The sequence below is a fragment of the Temnothorax nylanderi genome, unplaced genomic scaffold (assembly GCF_030848795.1).
Source record: "Temnothorax nylanderi isolate EJ_2023f unplaced genomic scaffold, tnyl_v1.0 TNYL_tig0233_pilon, whole genome shotgun sequence".
Classification (NCBI taxonomy): Eukaryota; Metazoa; Arthropoda; class Insecta; order Hymenoptera; family Formicidae; genus Temnothorax; species Temnothorax nylanderi.
In genome coordinates, this window is record NW_027249295.1 from 156,103 (window position 1) to 180,275 (window position 24,173).

At 36.9% G+C, this 24,173-nt stretch overlaps 1 protein-coding gene across 1 annotated transcript in view; it reads right to left on the bottom strand.

Moving 5' to 3' along the window:
* Positions 1-24,123, bottom strand: part of Lili (LMBR1-like protein) — a 28,990-nt gene extending 4,867 nt beyond the window's left edge. The window contains exons 1-7 of the mRNA XM_071717975.1: positions 23,761-24,123; positions 4,418-4,682; positions 2,776-2,879; positions 2,585-2,711; positions 2,401-2,469; positions 2,141-2,270; positions 1,686-2,043 (exon numbers count right to left, since the gene is read on the bottom strand). Coding sequence (XP_071574076.1) covers positions 1,686-2,043; positions 2,141-2,270; positions 2,401-2,469; positions 2,585-2,711; positions 2,776-2,879; positions 4,418-4,682; positions 23,761-23,820 — 1,113 coding nt within the window. The 5' untranslated portion in view covers positions 23,821-24,123. The remainder of the gene's footprint in view (positions 1-1,685; positions 2,044-2,140; positions 2,271-2,400; positions 2,470-2,584; positions 2,712-2,775; positions 2,880-4,417; positions 4,683-23,760) is intronic.
* Between the last annotated feature and the right edge of the window lie 50 nt (positions 24,124-24,173).

A 24,173-nucleotide genomic window follows, 5' to 3' on the forward strand; every position in this document is an offset into this window, starting at 1 on the left:
GCCCAAATCAAGCGTTGAGCGTCAGCATGAAAAGGCCCCTCAAGGTGCCTTTTCACGTTGACGCTTGATCGGCTTGACGCTCATCTTCAGTGAGCAAAAATCTTCAGAAATAATATTTTTTATTTATATATATATTCGTAAAATATTATTACTTAAAGATATTACTTGAAAATAATTAATATTTTACGTATTTCGAAGCCTATTTTTGATTGTACTGAGACGATCAACGACGATTTAGCGTCAACGCTGGATGTTGAATAAATTCAGCTTTATTTCTTGACGCTAGCGTCAAAGCGAAACCACATGACCCTAGAAATAATATTTTTTACTTATTTATATTATATAAGTAAATTTATATATATACATAAATAAAATATATTATATTTGAAGATTTTTGCTCGCTGAAAATGAGCGTCGAGCGTCAACGTGAAATGGCACCTTTAGGGCCAGTTTCACCAACGTCGATTAACCTTTGATTAAACTCACTCTTCATCTCTTTCTAACTGTCCCCCTTAGAAAGAGACGAAGAGTGAGTTTAATCGAAGGTTACAGTTAATCGGAGATGGTGAAACCGGCCCTTAAAAGCTCAACTGTGTTCAGCTTTGACGCTTGACGCTCGTTTCAGTCAATTGCTTGTCAATTGCAAATCGTTGACTGTAAATAAAGTGTGTATATCGTTAAAAAATAATTAGACGTGTTTTGACGCTCGCATATTTGATGCTATTTCGCCTTCTACCGATAAAGTTGGTCACGTTGGCCAGTTTTGACGCCCAAATCAAGCGTCGAGCGTCAGCATGAAAAAGCCCCTTTATGAAACTTTTCGGGATGGATTCCGATCGGAATTGTTCGGTTATTTATTAGATTTCTATTGTCTTTTCTAGGGAAAACGGAATAATTCCGATCGGAATCCATTCCGAAAAGTTTCATAATACGTGCCCTGGGTAGCGATCATGTAACTTTTTCCCTAGAGCGGAAACGTGAAAAGTGAAAAGTTTCATGTAACTATCTCTTTCTATTGGTGTTGAATAGAAAGAGATAAACTTTTCACTTTTCACGTTACGTCCTAGGGGAAAAGTTACATGATCGATCCCCTGGTCCCTGAGCCGAGAATTCCGCGTTGACGGTGGCGACATGCCGTAGCGATAGAAATAAGAACTCTGTTTAATGGAGAACTCTGTCCTCTGTGACATGTTGAGAACCCTATTTTGTCGTGTGTGCAATTTCCTTATTATTCGCTCTGTACTTATGCTATAACGTTTAATGTATTCGTGAAACTCATATAATTGACCGAAAACTATCCTTTTTCCTCGACAATAAACAAACAGCCATAAAACAAACCGTTTTCTCGTATGTTTAGGCTTCGTTTTATGGTTGTTTATTGTCGAGGGAAAAGGATAGTTTTCGGTCAATTTTAGAAATGTTCTGAAACGATCTATAGTGATTTTTTATCGAAATGTCTTTTTATTTGAGAATGGCACACACAACAAAATAGGGTTATTTCTCGCCTCAATAGCAAGAATTCAATATGGCCGCGGTGACTACCCAGGAGCCTTATTACAGCACGCAAAACTATAAATTCACCATTTTTATGTTAATTAATATAACGATAATTCAAATTAATAATTGCAGCGCGAGTTCATGACTAGAAAGTCGATTAATTCGGAGGAAGTAAAATACATACGAACCCTCGTGCTCAACGGCAACGCCTTGATGCCTATCAGTAATTCTATAGTATTTTGCACCGCTAATAGAGCCGTGGCGGTGGACAAAATGAGCAGCGCCAGCATTGCTACCGGATAAAGTAGCGTGCGCCGGACCCACCAGGTCCTCCGCTGTTGGTCCAGCAACTGTCGTCGCCTCTGAACATCGTCCAGCCGTTGAGAAAGGCCTTTTTGCAGAGCACCATTCCTTAGACACAGCAAACCTGGGCTTATGCACAGCAGCGGCTCGTCGTCCTCGTGCATCGACCAGCCGCAACTCATCGCCGGCGACATCGGCACCGGCGACACGTACGATTTTCCCGTAGCTTTCACGTGCTGCAATCTGAACAGACGTTGATTTAGATATGTAAAAAAAGGTTAGACAATTCGCGATACTGGATATACATAAGAATACAAGAAAAAGGAAGAGAGATGTTTACCTCCTACGGATACAGTCCTCCTCTAATCTATACGCGAAGAACTCCTCATCCAAGTTCTTCAGAAATTGGGGTTTAACAAGAAACGACCCCACCACGTCGAACAGTCGTACGAATCCCACTGGAGTGCATACTAAAGATAAAGCGATTCAATGAATTAGAGTAAGTTCATGGAAAAATATATTACATTTGAAGAATATTGCAAATTGATTTTTCTGTGCTGCGCGGACAGCGGAGTTATGCGAAAAATGCGTGATACTTACGCAATAACATTACTACGCCAACAAACGAGACGCAGGAGTACAGGAAAGGCAGATAATAACTCCATAAATCTGTAAAGTAAATTGTATCAGATCCATGGTCTTATTCGATGTCGTAACTTTATCGCCCTGATATATCTAAATTATATACAAGATTATCAATTTCGTATATGTTATGTATACTTACTGAGCAACGTGTGCAAACTTGAGTTTTGATAATCCAACAGGGCCGACAGGACATAGGTCATTCCCAGTACGAGAGTACCCAAGAGACAGAGAACTGTCACTGTCTCGTACACCCTCGCCATCACGCCCTACGATCGCGGCATAGTTATAAAAGGTGGGACAGATTAGAAGTCATTCAAGATTTTGTCTTACCTTTTTATGGCCTTCGAAACCTTCAGACTCCGTAAAGAGATAGGCGAAAGGCAGAAACACAAAGAGCGATAAATTCGAAAATAGGAACACGTGGTTCCATAGACCTGTCAATGGGAAATTAAACTTGTTAATTAAACAATATGACGTTTACACGAAGATATAAATTGAAGATGTAAGATAATTATATCGCATGAATTCATCGTCGGTATATATATCTGCTATAATTACGCAAATAAATCTGTACTCTCAATTCACAAAACTATGATTTGTAAATGCATTTAATTTGTGAATTAACGAAACTCTTCTCGAAAATTTTTAACTTGTATCTACTATATTTTTATCTATTAACCCGTTGACTGTGTATGACGGCTATAGCCGCAAAAACAAAAGTGGCCAAGAGTGTGTATGACGGCTATAGCCGCAACGTAGAAAAAACAAAGTAAAACTTTCTGAATTTGCTTGAAACTTGTTACTCGGGGGTTTCTGGGGTCGCTGATTACGAATCCGAAGTCAGATGTACAAAATTCAAAATGGCGGATCCAATATGGCGAATCAAAATTACAAAAAAAAGGTCTGATTTTCATGAAATTTGGTACCCTTATGTTTTTTGGGTCTCTAAATCCGAATATGACATCAAAATTAAAAAATGGCGGATGCAATAATAAAATTCCGTCTATTTTTTGTAATTTTGATCCGCCATATTGGACCCGCCATTTTGAATTTTGTAAATCTGATATCGTATTCGGATTCAGAGACCCAAAAAACATAAGGGTATCAAGTTTCATAATAATCCGATGAACTTTTTTTTCAACACACTTTTAGCCCAAATAGTAAAATTCTCTTACACAGCCAATGGGTTAATAATTTTAATGATATTAGATCAATTAAAACAGAACAACGTACCCAGATAGTAAAGCGTGTCTGAGCAAAATTGTGCAAACCTGTGATTGCTTATGATGCTGGCAACTTGCCATACATTTGCTTCAATTGATTTCGAGTAATTTAATATTTGAAGCAACATGCAGGCAACATTGAATATATGTATTGCCAGCAATTTGTCGGCAACAGAACAGCATCAAATTTACTTCGCGTTGCTAGCAATATGACAGCATTGTGTGATTCTATGAATTATTACAGCAACTTGACAGCAACAGCTCGAATTTTGAGACGATTTTAGACCGCAGCATAAGTTGCCAACAAGTTGCTGCCAAGTTGCTATACAAAATTGTTATATCGTGAAGGCATCAACTTGCCGACAAATGCGAACTCAGTTGCCACAATTCTGGTAGCAACACATACTATGTTGTCGGCAACATGCCAGCAACAATGCAGACACGTTGCTATCTGGGTACACCTTATATGTTCTACCCTTCTTCGTATTCTTATTGATGCTTTAATCTCTTAAAGTAAATTACTTAATCTCTTTCATCTCATTATATGTTAATATTAATTCTTTATAATTGTAATGTTATCTCGAATTATGATAAGATTGCTCTTGGGTGATTGTCCCAGAATAAAATAAAGCTACTTTCCATTTCGACTCTTCTATCTTTCTATCTATATGTGCATCTGTTTCTTATGTATTTCGAGTAACTCGTGTTGAAGTATATATTTTCCCAGATTATTCAGTTCAAGATTTTACCTTGGATAAGGGAGCTGTTGAGCCACTTGACGTAGTAGCTATTCGGGTACAAGATGAGGACCTCATTACTGGCGATAGACACCGGAAGTAGGAGAGTCGCGCCGACAGAAATTGCCAGGGCGACCGTGCACAGCCAGAGGCTGATCCTGTACACGGTGACCTCATCCTCGTCCACCGACAAGTAATCCTCGCGATCCCGGCGTCTGAAACGCGCGATCAGCGCGTAGCTCGAGATATATAGCAACAGGAAAAGCAGCAAGTATATCTGCAAAGACACCGTTCATTGCACAACAGTTAGGTACATCTTAACCGTGTGTTTATATATATATATATATATATATATATATATATATATATATAAGCGATTCCACGTCAAATCGGACAAGATTTGACCTCGTATTTTTTAAATCGATTAAAACTTTTTTTACATGAAATATACATAAAATAAGCAGATACGTATTTTTTTGTTTGTCCGAAAAATTTTTTTTGCAAAAGTTATAAACAACACAATTTTCGTCAAAAATGAAGAAGTCATCTACTTTACAAATTAATATCTCTGGTTATATTTGTCGTAGAGAAATCTTCAAAAAAGCATTTAAAGCTAAGAAGACAATCTTTGAAAAAAAAAAAAAATAGTTTAAGTTACAAGAAATTGCAAATTCCAATTGTTATAAGCAATAGAAATGTTTAATTAATTTTTTCACTAAAAAATACATTTAAAAAAATTTTTTAAATAATGCTATTTTATTCTTTATTTCATTCTGAAAGTACACATTTTTTATTTTATAGAGAAACGATGGATTCTATTTTTTATATAATTTTAATGACTGAGGCTCCGCGCCGCGTCGCGCTGTGCTCGCGTCCCTAGTTCGACCAAGTAGGGTGGCGCATCGATTTCTTCGGGAATCTTTTGTAGGAAGAATATACAGTATGAATAACATAATTTATAATGTTGAATATAATCAACATTATACAAATCACATTTTTATTATAAATATTATATTTTGAAAATGGTGCAGTATTCTTGTTAAAGTAATATATTTGTTCACAGGATGTTTCTTGAAGTAATTTCCGTTTCTTAATTGGCGAGTCTTGCAATAGAATTAAACTTTATTTAACAGATTTACAGCTTCTTCAGTTTATAGATTAGGTGATGATGACTCTTCTTTATATATATTCGGGGAAATCTGGAATACTAGGAAGATTCGAAACCAACATTGTTTCAATTTCACTTTCCGATGAATTTGCAATCTCTTCTTGAGGCTGTACAGTGTGTGTGCCTTTCTGTTTAGATGCAGATGGAACTTCGGTATTATTATACATTTTTAAACTTAATTTTGAAATTTTTATTCGACAATTATCACAAATCAATAAGTTGACCAAAGTTTCATCTTTGTTAAGTTTTTTAAGTTGTGCTGCTGTAATATGTCGTAACCATTTCCGATCTCGGATGCTATGATATTTCAATTTGAATGGATTGAAGCACTATACTTTATAACTGTTTTCATCCAACTGTTTGGATTCTAGCTTCCAAGATTTTGTTGCTGAAAGTGTATGAAAATCGTTGCAATAAGCGTTTTTTAAATTTGACTACCAACAGTAAATTAGAATTATGCACTATTTATATTACACACAGTTTCTACTATGTACTTACGTTGCTAAAATTGCAATTTTGTTGAACTTCACACAGAAGATAAAAAAGTAATAGCGTGAAAAGTAATAATGTGTTACTTGCTTCAAGTGCAAAAGTATACTAAAATAAACACAATCTTACAAACACTTGAGATCACTCACAGGTTTAAAGATCGAGAGGCTTGCCGTAGAGCGCCAAAAGTCTGTGTTTATTGTTTATAAGAATTTCTCGATAAGAAGGATTAAAAAGCATCCGTAACATCCGTTACGGAAAATCCCAGCAATTCAAAAAACGGAAAGAAAAATTAAATTATACAGTACAGTAACGATTTACTTTAACAAAAATACTGCACAATTTTCAAAATATAATATTTATAATAAAAATCTGATTTGTATAATGTTGATTATATTCAACATTATAAATTATGTTATTCATACTGTATATTCTTCCTACAAAAAATCCCGAAGAAATCGATGCGCCACGCTACTTGGTCGAACTAGAGACGCGAGCACAGCGCGACGCGGCGCGGCGCCTCAGTCATTAAAATTATATAAAAAATAGAATCCATCGTTTCTCTATAAAATAAAAAATATGTGTACTTTCAGAATAAAATAAAGAATAAGATAGCATTATTTAAAAAATTTTTTTTAATGTACTTTTTAGTGAAAAAATTAATTAAACATTTTAATTGCTTATAACAATTAGAATTTGCAATTTCTTGTAACTTAAACTATTTTTTTTTTCAAAGATTGTCTTCCAAACTTTAAAATGCTTTTTTGAAAAAGTTTCTCTACGACAAATATAACCACAGATATTAATTTGTAAAGTAGACGACTTCTTCATTTTTGACGAAAATTGTATTATTTATAACTTTTGCAAAAAAAATTTTTCGGACAAACAAAAAAATATGTATCTGGTTATTTTATGTATATTTCATGTAAAAAAAGTTTCAATCGATTTAAAAAATACGAGGTCAAATCTTGTCCGATTTGACGTGGAATCGCCCATATATACACACACACACACACACACACACACCACACACACACACACACACACACACACACACACACACACACACACACACACACATATATATATATATATATATATATATATATATATATATATATATATATATATATATAGGGGATATATATATATATATATATAGGGGAGACCGGGGCGAAGTCGGCCCTTTTTTTTCGGTGCCGATTTTTAACAACAAAATAAATCATTTTAGTGAAATATAATATACCATTGTAAAGAGTGAACCTTTAGCTACAAAATTTATACAGGCATTTTTGGTCTACGTCGCTTTGTTCAACCGGTATAGAATAAAAACGACAAAGGTGCAAAAATCGAGAAGTCAAAATTCCCTGGGCGGAGTCGTTACACCCCCGGGGCGGAGTCGTGTCTTCATTCTCGGACTGGATTTTAAATAAAGATACATAATTTTGATCATAAAAAATAATAGGATATACTTTATTCAATGTTTTTTAGTAGAAAAATAATAATTTCATCAAGAAAATCAATTTTCTTTTTCGCTATCAGTATCATTGAAACAGTTAAAACATTTAAAGACAGAGGCTGACGAGCGCACGCACTCGTTGTGTGCCTTACGCCTGCACGAAATGCACTGTTTTTCGTCGGCTCGGTTTTCTATCATGTCCGAGCATATGCAGCACATATTATTTAATTTTCTTGACTTCGTTTTTCGCCTACTGCTCGTCGAAGGCTGCGGTTCTGATTGCGGGGCATTTTTTTTGGGCCGGCCTCTCTTTCTCGGCGTAGTGGTAATGGTCGATTTTGTCGTTCTCTTCCTTGTAACAGATTTCTCATCTTTCTTCCGCTTCGACTCTGCCTGCTCAGTCGCCAATTCCTTCATTTGCGGCGAGTCAGTAAAGATGACGCTCGTTCTTCGTTTTCGTCCTTTACGAGTTGTCTGCCTCGGAGCGGCTTTAGGAAACGCTCGAATACTTTCAAGCGTCGCGCTCAAGTTCCGTGTATCATCACGACGGGACATGGAAGAATCCGTGAAATCGAATTCATTTTTATTCTGTTCGGCTGCGTCAGGTTCGGCTGATGTATCCGGATCGGCTGCGTCAGGTTCGACTGATGTACCCGGATCGGCTGCGTTAAGATTGGCTTCTTCGGGACCAACGGAAGTAGAAGGGTTCTCCCTATCCGTAACGCTACTCGGCAAAAATTCGTATTCCTGGAAAATGTCCGGGTTGAATAGAGAAATTCCAGTGCATTCAAATCCGGATACAATATTTTGATGCGTTACGGCAAGTGGCAGTGCCTTAGTCACGATTCCAGCATGGTCCTACCAGGATTCAACAAGCTGCTCTTTGTCGACGGCACCCGTTTTGCGATGGTACGTGCGTACCATTTTCCTGCAGTTGAGAAATACAATGACGCATTTGCAACGGAAAATAGAGTGAAACCACCGGGACGAGTCCGCCCCGGTGACTTGGTCACGACTTCGCTCCGAACACAAGTTTTAGGTTTGGTCGCTTATAAAATAAATTATTACAGTGCAGGAGGAAACGAGTCCTCCTGCACTGAACAACCGTTCAACATGAGCTGAAGATGGTATCGAGGTATTATATTGTATAAAAGCACGTTTGAGTGCCTGAGGGAAATCTTTTTCCGTTGCAAATGTATCAGTCGATATGTTGAATGATATGATCAATTATAATCACGTTTTCGTTTCGGTTCTGGTCCAGCGTGTTATTAAATATAGTGTTTGTTGTAAAGAGGTGGAAGCCAGTAGCCAGATCGACTATACTGCGTTTAGTGCGTTTACGGAGATAAGTAATAGTGCTGCGACTAGCGTATACGAAATGGGGCATTCTGAGCTTTGTGATTGGTCAATTCTTCTAGAAGCATACAACCAATCACACTACACGGAATATGGCCCCCCATATAGGAGTTGCCAGATGTTACAATGAAACCAACGCTTGGCCAATGCTACGGCAGTCAATTGTCGGCCAAGGTTCTATCAGCCAGTGCTGGGCCATCACTGGCAAATAACTGGCTGCCTACCTATATAGAATAATCTGGCATTACAATGAAGACCAACGCTTGGCCGATGCTACGGCAGTCAATTGCCGGCCAAGGTTCTATCAGCCACCCGTGTAAAAATTTGTTAGGGATGGCCTTACATAACATAAGGCGCCGATCATTAGTTATTAGGGATGCCATAAGAAAGGTTTCCTTATTTTTGTCTAGTAAGACCCTTGTAAAGATTTGATAAGGATATTTTAACTTCATAAATGCTTATTTATTAGGGCTAACCGGATGAGGTCCCGATCATTATTTATTAAGGATGCCATAAGAAAGGTTTTTCTTATTTTTGTGTAATGAGGCCCTTGTAAGGATTTGATAAGGATGTTTTAACTTTATAAATATATTTACGAACACAAAATTTCGTAATAAGCCGGCACTGGTTTCTGACATTCACCCGACATTAAGAAATATTATATCATATATCCAATTCAAAATTTTATTACTCTTTTTAAACTGAATTTGTTTCTTAAGATAATTTTTGAAAAATTATATATTTGCGCTGGTTATGACATATGTAGATTGTATATAACACTTACATCAAATTAAGAAGTAGTCTACCATGTAAGGCAGTTGGCTCACGATCCAGAGGTCCCGAGGTCCCGAGTTCGAATTCCACCAAGGTAAGTGTGTTTTTCAAATACGAGAAAATATTTATAATCATAGACTGCATCTTAAGAAATAAATTTAGTTAAAAAATAGTAATACAATTTCAAAATAAATAATTTTTTTTATGTCGGGTGAATATCGGAAATCAGTGTCGGCTCGATACTGGCTCGATACTGGCACGTAGCATTGTATCAGAAATCTGGCACCTGGCAACCAGTATTGGCGCAGTACTAAACCGATCATAAATCCTGTACTGGGGCAGTACCAGTAGACAACGGCTAGGCCAGTACTGTCTGCCAGTATTGGGCCCAAGTTATCATCCGGTACTGGCGCCAGTACCGCGCCAGTAGTGTTGCCAGTACTACGCCAGTACCCGAACTGCAACAACCAGTACTGGTGCAGTATTGGGCCGTTTCGTATGTAAACAAATTCACAGTTGAGTTCGAGAATCAAGGTCCTATACTATAAATGTAGAGTTGTAGGCAGGCATCTCGCGACGCCTTTATTTATGGCATGGTTTACTTCAAGAAAGTTAAATTAAAAGTTAATAGTTACCGATAAAATGTAACTAAATTAAGTTAAAAGTTAAAAGTCTAAAATGTAACTAAGTTAAGTTAAAAATATTTAACTTTTTAACTTTTTAACTTAACTTTTATCTTTTTAACTAGACACTACCCAACCTTGAAAATAATAGAAATCAATGAAAATAAGAAAACTACACTGTATTCGTGTTCAGCATGCATTACTCTTTAGAATCATTTACTTTGAGATTTGGAGAGACAATAATACTAAAGGTATTACAAACTTTCGACGCGGAAGAAATTTCACTTTCGACCTGCGAAAACACGTTTGCTTCGATAACAATCACAACATGGCACGTAACCTCACTAAACTCCGTTGGTCACGTGGGCACCATAAGCCGCCTTTACACTATTAATGGCGAGTTTACACAACATACAGATTTCGAGATAATTGCAAAAACGACTCCGCCCCGAGCCCGACTTCGCCCCGGTCTCCCCTATATATATATATATATATATATATATATAAGTCCTATATATATATATAGGACTTATATATATATATGGAGGGGTAAAAGCCATAGTGGTGTAATCTTTTTTAAAATATTGACTCGTGTGCATAGATGCAATCTATACAATATATAAACTGCATCTATGCACACATGTCAATATTTTAAAAAATTTGACTTGCACCACTATGGCTTTTACCCCTCCATATATATAATTAAAATATAATTATTAATGTAATTATTGTAATATTTTATACATTATATAGGTATGTAGGGGAGACCGGGGCAAAGTCGTCACAGGGGCAGAATTTTTTGCGCGTCGAAAATTTGTAATATCTTAAATATTATTGTGTCTCCGAATCTCAAAGTAAGTGATTCTAAAGAGTAATGCATGCTGAACACGAATCCAGTGAAGTTTGTTTATTTTCATTGATTTCTAATATTTTATGAGCAACCAAACTTGAAACTTGTGTCCGGGGCGAAGTCGTCACCAAGCCATATCATGGAGGCTTCCGGCGAAAATAGCAGCAGCAGCAGCAGTGGTCGGCGAGGACTTGGATAATATGTGCTGCGTATGCTCAGAGATGACAGAATAGAGCTGACGAGAAACGTGCGAGGGCACATAAGTGTGTGCGCTTTTCTTGTAATTATTTTCCGCCATCGTGTTTTTAATTAATGTTTCCATTTTTCTATTAAAAAATAATTAATAAAATGTATCCTATCATTTTTCATAATCAAAATTTTCATTTAAAATTCAGTCCGAGAATAGAGTGACAACTCCGCCCCGGCAATTTTGACATTTTAATTTTTGCACCTTTGTCGTTTTCACCCTATACCAGTTGAACAAAGCAACGTAGACTAAAAATGTCCGTATAAATTTTGCAGCCAAGGGTTCATTTTTTAAAACGGTATACCACATTTTACTAAAATTATTTGTTTTGTTGTTAAAAATCGGCACCAAAAAAATTGTGACAACTTCGCCCCGGTCTCCCCTATAATATAAAAAAATAATTACATATTATATGTAATAATTATATTATATACATATAAATAATAATTAATTATAAATAAATTAAATTATATACATTAATTAAATTAATAATGGTTATACTAAACATACAGTTACATTAGATCTTTTTAAATATCACGGGATATCCCTTTCAGTTGCGAGTTCGATTCGTAAGCTGCTGTACCGTTGCTGTACAGGGTGTGCCTTAAATAGTGATAATTAGAATCACGAAGAGATAACGATTCTACAGGAAGAAATAAGTTGAAAATGTGTAACAGAATTTTTTCAAATATCATCAGAACTCTGATTCATGATAATCGAATGCTTAGCAATCGTTGAAACACCGTTACATATTACGTAAATCACGCTGAGCACCATTCACGGTGATTAGCGGAATACCTCCAATATCAAGGCCGGTCTACAATACGTGGAGTAAGCCTGGAGTAAGGAGTAAGAGTAGGCAGGATTAAAGCGTTATAGCCTGTTGGGTCTTGATTGGCCGAGCGTAAGTGTAAGAGTAAGAGTAGGAGTAGGAGTAGGAGTAAGAAATAAAATTAATTTATTTCGCTTACGCCCTTACGCCAGCTCTCTTAAACCGAAAATAGCTCTCTTATGCCTACTCTTACTCCTTACTCCACGCTTACTCCGTGTATTGTAGACGACGCTTCAGAAAATGCGGAAAGTACACGTCGATAAATGAAGCTGTATACTGCGACTAAAACTTTAAACTTTGAACTGCCTACTTTGAACTGCCTTTTTGTCGGTTTCTTTTTGTCTGACTCGGTATTTTGTAAATATCAACCACAGTAAATACAGGCGTTTTTCTAAGATTATTCCCGGAATTAATCGGGAATAGACTACAAATATTATCGATATTAATTCCTGAAATAAACAGACGTTAACTTTCTAACATTGCTACATCAAGCTCATGTGTTTTTATGTCGGATTGTATGGCGATAAACAGTTCTTTTTGTTAATCTATATACTTAGTAATATTTTTTAATTCCTAGTAATCTTTTATTAATAAAAGTCATACATTCCAGATTAACATAACAAAAGAGCTCCAAGGTTTTCCATGCTTAGGCGCCACTGTGCGATAACAAACAACTCAGGTATAAGTAACGGATCGAATTGCTCGACGATGACCAACCTCGTATTGTTCGTGCGTTTTTCAGTTTCATTTATTAATCCTTCCCAATCGATATACCGTCTCACTTAGTCTTCGTTTATTTATTCAACCATTTTACTTCGCGCGTTTACTTTCTCGCGTATGTCGGTTCCTCATCGTATGTCGTTATAGTTATTATCTATATAATCAACAATATTAATTTGCCCGGGGAATGCAATAACAGAGCGCATATAATTACGAATAAATAGCCACGTGCGCGACATTTTCGGCATCGTTGCTGGCAACGGCCTCTCGCCGAGAATAGGACGGATGAAAGTGAGACAAAACCGATCTTCCACAAAAACAATGCATGCCGCATTCACGCTACTGCACTAATGTCCGTGTCTAAACTATGTCGAATTAAACTAAGTTTCGCGATAAACTAATAAAATTTCGAATAAACAAAGATGTAGAAAAAGATATAGCTCAATTCTCGATCCCTGGAAAATTCGCGTGCGAATTGATATACTAATATCCCACTTTCTTTTCACTTTAATTACAACAATGTCAAATCGCTCTTTGAAATTCCAACTCATAGGCCGGTATTCATAGTCGAATCTTATATTTAAGTCCGTCTTAAGTACGATCTTAAGATGCCATTAACCAATCACAGAGCCATATTAGCATCTTAAGACATTACTTAAGACGATCTTAAAATAAAACCCAACTATGAATACCGGCCATAGACGCTTTATCTTATTCGTGAACAAATCTGTCGCAATCTGTCATATCATGACCTTATCATCTTTATTTTATAATCTTTATCTTCTTTCTCGTTTTTAGATGCAACAACTACTTCCGGACTGACTAACTAATCACGGAAACGCAGCAACTGGATCACCTTGGTGAGTTGCCATACAAACAGGAAGTGGAACGTGCTTTCACGATACTTTCCAGAGAAATATGAATCGATGATTATGTTGCCAAAAAGCTATTTAATAAACATACGTTTATCTAATCACAAGTAGAAGTTTTCAACCTCTATCAAGTTAGCCCCCCCACCATCGCAAAATAATCCGCACCTATTAAAACATTTAGTGCTATTTATGTGCTAATTTGTTGCTCTAGTCCGGATTTTGTTGCTCAAGCCGTTTAGCAGGAAATGACGATCGAAATGGGGGGGCCAGCTTGTCGTCAAGCTAGCCCCCCCCCCCCCCATAATAAAAAACCTATATAGAGTGCTCAAATCCAAAAAATCAATACACTAGAATTTGTTGCTTTTTTGTTGCTCCAAGATAGCGTGAAAACATTTTTGAAATATAACGTTTTTTAGAAAATACGTATATCCGAATACTTAACAGACAGCACTATACTGACTACGTCTTAAACAACGTTATATTTCCAAAATGTTTTACGCTATCTTAAAGCAACAAATTCTGGTATAAACGTTTTTTTCGATTTGAGCACTCTATATATATTTTTTTCGCAATGGGGAGGCCAGCTTGACACAGGTTCTAGCCCCACCACATACTAAAAAACACATATAGAGTGCTCAAATCCAAAAAAAACAATACACCAAAATTTGTTTGCTTTTTTGTTGCTTTAAGATAGCGTAAACAAATTTTCGAAATATAAGGTTCTGTAAACAATGCCATTAATAAATACTGCATCTTTGACCGTTATCTACGACTTCGATGGCTAAAAACTAACAAGGGAACGGTCGGAAGTGTCCCTACCCGATTTGGATGCGCTTTGGATATGTTGTTGAGCATCAAAAAATATTAGACTCGTATTTTTTTTGCTGCTTATCTCGACGTTTATTGGTTGAAAAAACCCGATTTGGCACCTACCCGATTTGGATGCGCTTTGAATATGTTGTTGAGCATCAAAAAACATTAGACACGTGTTTTTTTTGCGGCGTATCTCGACGTTTAGGGGTTGAAACAACCCCTCGAAAATACCGGATTTTATAGTTTTTTGCGAATATCTTCGAAAATATAAGGCGTAACGACAAAAAATTTGTACGAAATGTTTATGGCTTTTTGTGCTCTTTACAATGGCGTAATCAGATTTTTCAAATTTGTCACATTTTTTAATTTAACTCCACCCCCACCTATTATTTTTGCCAAATATAACAATTTTTCCAACGCAAATTTAATAGCGTCAAATGCCAAATACATCCATGTGTATTTTTATTATGATACCATTATTAGATTTTTGGCAAGACGAGATGATATGTGGTATAGGCGTCGCGCTGTAGGTAGGTGTTGCGTTATTTCTGTTCAGTTGCGCCGTACGCTTAAAAATTTCCATTTCAACTCCGGGATGACCGAAAGCGCTAATGCAAGGGCCAGCGCAAGGCACTGACAGCGAGAGGTTAACGCTATTTCGAGAGTCCTAGACTAGCAACGGAATGTCGACTCCGACATTATAAATACCGCCGAATTGTAAGATTGGGCGGGCAGTCGCAAATCATAATCTGAACGAACACGTGCGTCACATTAACCGCTACAATAATATACTATCCCGGTTACGGCACAACAAAATTAACAACCAAATTCACGCATTTGAATATCATTTGCTTGTGTCATAATTCCGAAAAGCAAGCATTTCAGATCATAAGTCTGAAGTGTAAAGAACTGTGTTGTACGCTGTCGTGTTGTGAACATGTAAGTGCATTTTTATTGTTAACTTTTATTGGTTTCTTACGCTTGTTACTTTTTTCTTTGATATTGAATATAACTTTTTATTCAGCTCTTACTCAATCTTTGCCAGTCTTGCCAGTGACTATATAATCTTTTTTGTTCATAAAATGTCACGTTGTAAGCACCTACTATAGTATATTGTGCACCGAGAGAAAGCAGCGTTTTTCAGACGAGTGTGAAGTTTGCCACCCGAGCCAAAGGCGAGAGCGGCAAATCACACGAGCGGCAAATCAACTTCACACTCGTCTGAAAAACGCTGCTTTCTCTCGGTGCACAATATACTATAGTAGGTGCTTACAACGTGACATTTTATGAACAAAAAAGATTATATAGTCACTGGCAAGACTGGCAAAGATTGAGTAAGAGCTGAATAAAAAGTTATATTCAATATCAAAGAAAAAAGTAACAAGCGTAAGAAACCAATAAAAGTTAACAATAAAAATGCACTTACATGTTCACAACACGACAGCGTACAACACAGTTCTTTACACTTCAGACTTATGATCTGAAATGCTTGCTTTTCGGAATTATGACACAAGCAAATGATATTCAAATGCGTGAATTTGGTTGTTGATTTTGTTGTGCCGTAACCGGGATAGTATATTATTGTAGCGGTTAATGTGACGCACGTGTTCGTTCAGATTATGATTTGCGACTGCCCGCCCAATCTTACAATTCGGCGGTATTTATAATGTCGGAGTCGACATTCCGTTGCTAGTCTAGGACTCTCGAAATAGCGTTAACCTCTCGCTGTCAGTGCCTTGCGCTGGTCCTTGCATCAGCGCTTTCGGTCATCCCGGAGTTGAAATGGAAATTTTTAAGCGTACAGCGCAACTGAACAGAAATAACGCAACACCTACCTACAGCGCGACGCCTATACCACATATCATCTCGTCTTGCCAAAAATCTAATAATGGTATCATAATAAAAATACACATGGATGTATTTGGCATTTGACGCTATTAAATTTGCGTTGGAAAAATTGTTATATTTGGCAAAAATAATAGGTGGGGGTGGAGTTAAATTAAAAAATGTGACAAATTTGAAAAATCTGATTACGCCATTGTAAAGAGCACAAAAAGCCATAAACATTTCGTACAAATTTTTTGTCGTTACGCCTTATATTTTCGAAGATATTCGCAAAAAACTATAAAATCCGTTATTTTCGAGGGGTTGTTTCAACCCCTAAACGTCGAGATACGCCGCAAAAAAAACACGTGTCTAATGTTTTTTGATGCTCAACAACATATTCAAAGCGCATCCAAATCGGGTAGGTGCCAAATCGGGTTTTTTCAACCAATAAACGTCGAGATAAGCAGCAAAAAAAAATACGAGTCTAATATTTTTTGATGCTCAACAACATATCCAAAGCGCATCCAAATCGGGTAGGGACACTTCCGACCGTTCCCTTGTAAGTAAAGGAATTTGTTGCTCGGCTCTTTTTGGTATTAAAATATTCTATGGACCGTGCCCTATCAGAATATGCAACTTATGATTTTGTTGCTCGCCCCTAACTGCAAATAAACAAATTATTTATCACCGCGTCGACCGTTATCTACGACTTCGATGGCTAAAAATAGCACTAAATTTAATAGGTGCGGATTTTTTTTGCGGTGGTGAGAGGGCTAACTTGATAGAGGTAAGTTTTCATCTCTTTCTCTCTTACAATATTATAAGTAAATTTTATAATTAATTCTAATCGTAGATAGCTGAGACAATCGTTGCGATTAAATCTATCTTTTCATAATGTTCTCCTAATTATTTTCTAAGGTTTTTTCAATTTTTTTTAATGTTGCATTTTCTCTCTTCAGTAGAAAGGAAAGAAGATTTTGAAAGAGGCGAATTTTTTATAATATATATATACTTCTTATTTATATTTCTCCCTTATAATAAACTCTTTTCTTATACAGCGTGTTTTCTAAGTAAGTACAAAGAATTGAAGGGGATATTCCGCAGCTTAGTTTAAAAAGAAAAGGTCCTATAAACATATGCCCTAAACTGCTTCATTTTCAAAATGCAGGATGTCGAAGTTGTGAACAAAAATATGAAAATTTCAAAAAACGTTTAAAGATACTTGATTCAAATACTTGATTCAAATTTAGTATTCGTATATGTGGTATTAAGAGTCATTTTTCACCGATAAAACATTTTCAGATTCACCAAGAACGTACATATGGGTATCATATACAGGCAATCATATTAAGTTTTTTTTAATGAGAAAATGTTACGCTACTGTTTTTTTCCAAGTTTAACAATTTTTAAATTTTTGAACTAAAACTCCCAAAAAAAACTGTTTATAGTGTTTTTAAAAACTAAATACAATTATGTGTATCAATACTAGTTAATATCTATCGGTACTGGAAAATGGTTCTTAATACATGTACGCATATACCAAATTTGAATAAAATATCTTTAAACTTTTTCAGATTTTCAAAATTTTCAATTTTTTCCACAACTTTTTTGACACCCTGTATTATGAAAACAAAGAAGTTTAGGGCATATGTTTATAGAACCTTTTCTTCCTAAAATAAGCCATGGAATATCCTCTGCAATTGTTTTTGTACTTGGGGAATACCCTGTATATCAATAGTTCACCTGTGTGAAGTTAGCACCCCATTTTTAAAATTTTGAAATTCTAAAAGTTGTTCCGGGTTGTTCTAGATTTGTTCTAAATTGTTCCAGAAAATCAAATTTTTAAAATCACAATGTTCGCGGAAAATTAAAAAAAACGATTTTTTTGACCTGGCACCCCATTTTTCGAAAATCAAACTTTTCAAGGTTGTTCCAGGTCGTTCTAGTTGGTCTAAACATTGTTCCAGAATATTAGTTTGATTGGTCAAAAACTTTAAGAAATATTGAAAAAAGAAAAATTTAGGAAATAACAGTTTTTGGCCATTTATTCGTAAACAAAATGACTTACAAAACTGTCGATTTAGAACATATATCTAACCGCGTAGAACAACTCAGAACAAAATTTTTAAGACTAGAACAAGACCCTAAAGGGTACTTTACTCTTCATCGGAAATATTATTTTTTGATTTTCTTTGTTTAAAATCTTGTTCCAGGCTTCTCGTTTTAAAACTATTGTATTCTCCACTAAAACAACTCAGAACAAAATTTTTAAGACCAGAACAAGATCCTAAAGGGTACTTTACTCTTCATCGGAAAAATTTATTTTCCGATTTTCTTGGTTAAAAATCTTGTTCCAGGCTTCTCGTTTTAAAACTATTGTATCCTCCACTAGAACAACTCAGAACAAAATTTTTAAGACCAGAACAAGATCCGAAAGGGTACTTTACTCTTCATCGAAAAAATTTATTTTTCGATTTTCTTGGTTAAAAATCTTGTTCCAGGCTTCCCGCTTTAAAACTATTATATCCTCCACTAGAACAACTCAGAAAAAAATGTTTAAGACCAGAACAAGACCCTAAAGGGTACTTTTACTCTTCATCAGAAAAATTTATTTTTCGATTTTCTTGGTTAAAAATCTTGTTCCAGTACCCTTTAGGGTCTTGTTCTGGTCTTAAAAATTTTGTTCTGAGTTGTTCTAGTGGAGGATATAATAGTTTTAAAGCGGGAAGCCTGGAACAAGATTTTTAACCAAGAAAATCAAAAAATAAATTTTTCCGATGAAGAGTAAAGTACCCTTTCGGATCTTGTTCTGGTCTAAAAAATTTTGTTCTGAGTTGTTCTAGTGGAGGATACAATAGTTTTAAAACGAGAAGCCTGGAACAAGATTTTTAACCAAGAAAATCGGAAAATAATATTGCCGATGAAGAGTAAAGTACCCTTTAGGGTCTTGTTCTGGTCTTAAAAATTTTGTTCTGAGTTGTTCTATGCGGTTAGAAATATGTTCTAAATCGACAGTTTTGTAAGTCATTTTGTTTACGAATAAATGGCCAAAAACTGTTATTTCCTAAATTTTTCTTTTTTCAATATTTCTTAAAGTTTTTGACCAATCAAACTAATATTCTGGAACAATGTTTAGAACAACTAGAACAACCTGGAACAACCTTGAAAAGTTCGATTTTCGAAAAATGGGGTGCCAGGTCAAAAAATCGTTTTTTTTTTAATTTTCCGCGAACATTGTAATTTTAAAATTTTGATTTTCTGGAACAATTTAGAACAAATCTAGAACCCGGAACAACTTTTAGAATTTCAAAATTTCAAAAATGGGGTGCTAACTTCACACAGGTCAATAGTTCTTTATATTTTATATTTTTTTCTTCGCTTCAAACTTCTTTCTTATACTTGACTTCTTATACTTCTTTCTAAAGCAGCCTTGCGTTTCTTTGACATTTCTTTTTCTTCTTTATATAGACCTCCAATCTCGCGGCAGCAGATCGGTTTCTTCGACACCTCGTTTAGAATTCCCGGCGAAGCAACCGGTTTCTTAATTCCTCGTCGCGAGGAATCTTCGCAAAACGAGTACGTCGTCCATTCGCCGGGCGACAAGGCCCGTTTCCTCCACACACGCGTGTCGAGCGCGACAGCGATTTGTGAGACGCATTCGACGCAGGGTGAATGTACCTTGCGCGAGACGTCAACCAATTAAAATTTCTCCGTTCGCACATTCCCGCTAGTTTTCGAGTTTACGAGTGACGAGTAACGAGTGACGAAAAGGAGGAGGAGGAGGAGGAGGAGAACAAAGGAGACGAAATGCTCTCGGTGGAAAGCCAGAAGATTAACTCGATACGAGGCGTGCCAGACCTAGTGATTTGAATTATCCTCCAATCTGCGAAGAAGTCCCTCGTCAGATTTCTCCGCGATTAAATTCACAAGTAACGGATCTGTCGGATATTCACTCTCAACATTAGCGCGGTCAAAACTAAAAAAAATAAAAAAAAAATTAATGAGCGAAATGACGATGACGCCTCGCGTAAAACAATGAATCGGCGAGCGTCTCATTTATGAAATTCTCTGTGGAGAAAAACAAAGACAAACGTTTCACGTGAGAGGAGGGATATCATAATTGCAGTACCTTGGCAGAATCTTGCAAAATCTTGTCGGTTGTAAAAATAAAATTAATTTAAGAAGAAGCCTTCTTTTCCCCCGCGCTTGTTTAAATCACGCGAAATTTGTACAGTTTAAGTCTCGCACCAGCGCGATATCAATCGAGGACGAACGGATGTTTGTCCCGTTAAGATAAACAAATAAGTAGACCTCGTTTGTCGGTCCACGTCGACAAACAGTGGTGGAATCGTCGGAGCTTCCAACGCTCGCGGGCGCGACGGGCGTTATCACCCGTCGCGCATGATAAGGCACATTTTCTGTAATTAATCAAACAACACGACCAAACACAGCCCTAATTCAACGAGCGGAGGACGAGCTCGTTCGTTTAGCTCCCACATGAATTTCAGGTTCGTTTTCGCGCAATTACAGCCCGGGAAATTGGATCCCATATCGGACAATTTGATTAGATACTGTAAGGTTCAGTTATGCGTGTCAACGATGCTACGATGCGAGAAATTTGGTTTTACGGCCAACGAGTTGATCGTAGAATCTGTAGAAATTCTAAAGAGGTCGGTTACGATGACATCCGCGGTGAAGCGCCCAGAGAAAAGCGTTGTAATTCTTTACAAAAACTTACACAGGTGACCTTGACCTTGAGATATTTAAATCTAAAGATATAAAACTAAAATCGAAGAAAACACTGAATGTCTTAGATTAGAATGTTATTTTCTTATAAGAGTTTTCTTATATTTTTTACAGGACTTCATGTATGAAGTGTTTACGTGGATGCAGTGGGTTCCGCCCCTCTGCGAGAGACTCCATCTCCAAAAAAACTAACCTAATTCAACCCAATTGTTGTGCGGGTGGATTACACATGTGTGATCCACCTACACAATTAAATTGGGTTAGGTTAGGTTAGTTTTTTTAAGGCGGAGTTTCCCACAGGGAGGCGGAATCCACTATATACATGCATACACTTCTCCATCCACACAACAATTGAAAGGGTGGACCTCGCTTTCTGTTGATTATCATAAACATATTGATATCAACTTATATGTAAACATCATAATAGTGAGAAGTATTCAGGAACGGATATATACTGAAACCATATATCGCATAAAGGTCTCTTATACGAAATAATAAAATCTTGAAAAAAAAAAAGAATTTGAGCTTTTCATGAATAATTCGGAAACTATAAAAGATAGAAGGGTGGACCATAGAACAAAAATTATAGAGCTCGTCGAAATCTAAATATCCCCCAGGGCACGTATTATGAAACTTTTCGGAATGGATTCCGATCGGAATTGTTCAGTTATTTCTTAAATTTCTATTGTCTTTTCTAGGGAAAACGGAATAATTCCGATCGGAATTTATTCCGAAAAGTTCCATAATACGTGCCCAGGTTTTGTCTCGATATCTCGGGGGGGGGGGGGATTTGTTTTTCGCGAACATCTCAAACCTCAATCTATTAAGGGCCAGTTTCACCAACGTCGATTAACTGTACCCTTCGATTAAACTCACTCTTCATCTCTTTCTAACTGTCCCCCTTAGAAAGAGACGAAGAGTGAGTTTAATCGAAGGTTACAGTTAAGGGGATCCTGCAGCCGTATGATTTACCGACATTATCGTTTTTCGATGAATCTTTTAATTGGCTTTATAGAATTGCAAAAATCTTTTACAGAATTAAAGTACGCACAAAAATCTAGGCTAGCAAACGCGATTTTATATAAAAAACACCAAAAAATTAAAAATGTTACTTATTTGGGCACATACAGCTGTCACCTAACGACAATATTTGGTTAAAACAAAAATTCTGCAGTTTATACATACATAATGTTTGTCTCCTATCCTTAGGAAAACATGTAGGAATAATATCGTGCAAGTAGAAGTAAGATTCAATGCGTACAATAAAAGAAAAATGTGAATTTTATTTTAGTACTGCAAATACGGATGCAGAATGACAAGAAGAGCAGCAACAGTAGTTGCCGAATCTTGCAAGAGATGGCGAGCAATCGAAAAAAGGACAGATGTCATTTCGTTAGACAAAGACAGATGTAGGGAAAACAAAATTAGAAAGGTTGACATTATCGACATCGAGGAAGTTCGCCCATCACTGCAGGATCCCCTTAAGGTAGTCGTCTCGCTACGTGCTAGTCATGTGACTGTTTGTAGGTTTTCACGTTCAGAAATATATTTCAGGCAATTTTTGCTAAGGGAAAAATAATTTTATGAATTATGGTGTAAAATTTCATACGTGACAAAGTATGTTACTTTTTCCAAATTCTGTGATTTTTCTCATTTGACTCCGTTTTGATCAGCTGATCATGCGAGTCGTCGAGAAAGGTTACAAGTGAGAAAAATACTTGGCAACGTCGCATTTTACGTCAATTACTGAGAAAGGGTTTCAAAACGTATGACAGGGGTGTCAATCACTATCCAATTCGGCTAAGAAAGACGAGCCCCATAACCTGCAACTACAGTGATTAGCCAGCGGCGTTGCCAAGTCTTCCCAACCTAACCTCGACCAAAAAATGTCTGCTCGATTACCGCATTTTCACTCAAATAAACTAAAAAATTAGTAGCGAAATCTCCGGTAAACTATATATTTTATGGTTGCATCGGATTCTTTGAAATCTAATGTACAAAAAGCAATGTTTTTTCTCACTTCATCTAATCGAAAAATGCGAAAATATGTGATTGAAACCGTGATAGAGCCTTCTTTTTCTGGCCGTCTGTATGAAGTAATGCAAAATTTGTGATTTTCGAGATCGATTTTCTAGAGTAAATAGTCGGTAAGGAGCCACAGAAAAAATCGACTGCAAAGCTGATCATATAATTTGATATAAAATCCGAAATCGAAAACTTTATCGAATACATGCCCTGACGAGACGACTACCTTAATCGGAGATTGTGAAACCGGCCCTAAGAAACCGCCACATGGTTGTTAACGCAAAGTTACTCAGCAGTGAACCCTCTATAACATATGTCAAGTTCAAGGTCATCCGAGCTGTGTAGTTTTTCTAAAGAATTGTCAAAAGCGTAAATCTCCATGAAATTGCCACGCGAAGCATCACGTTCGAGTCCCGTGTCATGTGTGCGATCTCCCGAGTGGGTCTTCGAGTTCGATTTTTTATGCGCACGACAACGCGCGGCAAACTCGATCGCACAGTTCGGCGAGGATGGGCGTTTTGCACGCTTGGACAGCATTCGCGGTGTTTACTCACTATGTTTTCGCGCACGGTATTGTGAAACAATTGTTCCCTGAGATCAGCGTCATCTTCCATCTTCACCTGGTTGTCTGTGAATGATTTCGATCGGCCAGCGGCAGCACCATTTTACCGTATTGCACAGTTCCACGACGACATACCCTGGTGGGCGGCACTCGCGTGCGACGTAAAACGTCGAGGAAAATCTCGGCTCGCTCGCTTCAGCGACGGGCGTGTGCGAGCGAGCGCGCGCGCACGCGCGTGTGTGTGTATGTGTATGTGTATGTATGTAACACGAAGCTAATGTATTCGCACGGTGACAGGCATGACGGACAATTAATCCACCAACCAACCAATGACCACCACGGTTGCTAACGAACTGATTGTCAATCCGTGAATCTGTTCCGTTTGAGAAACTCGGCTAACCTTCG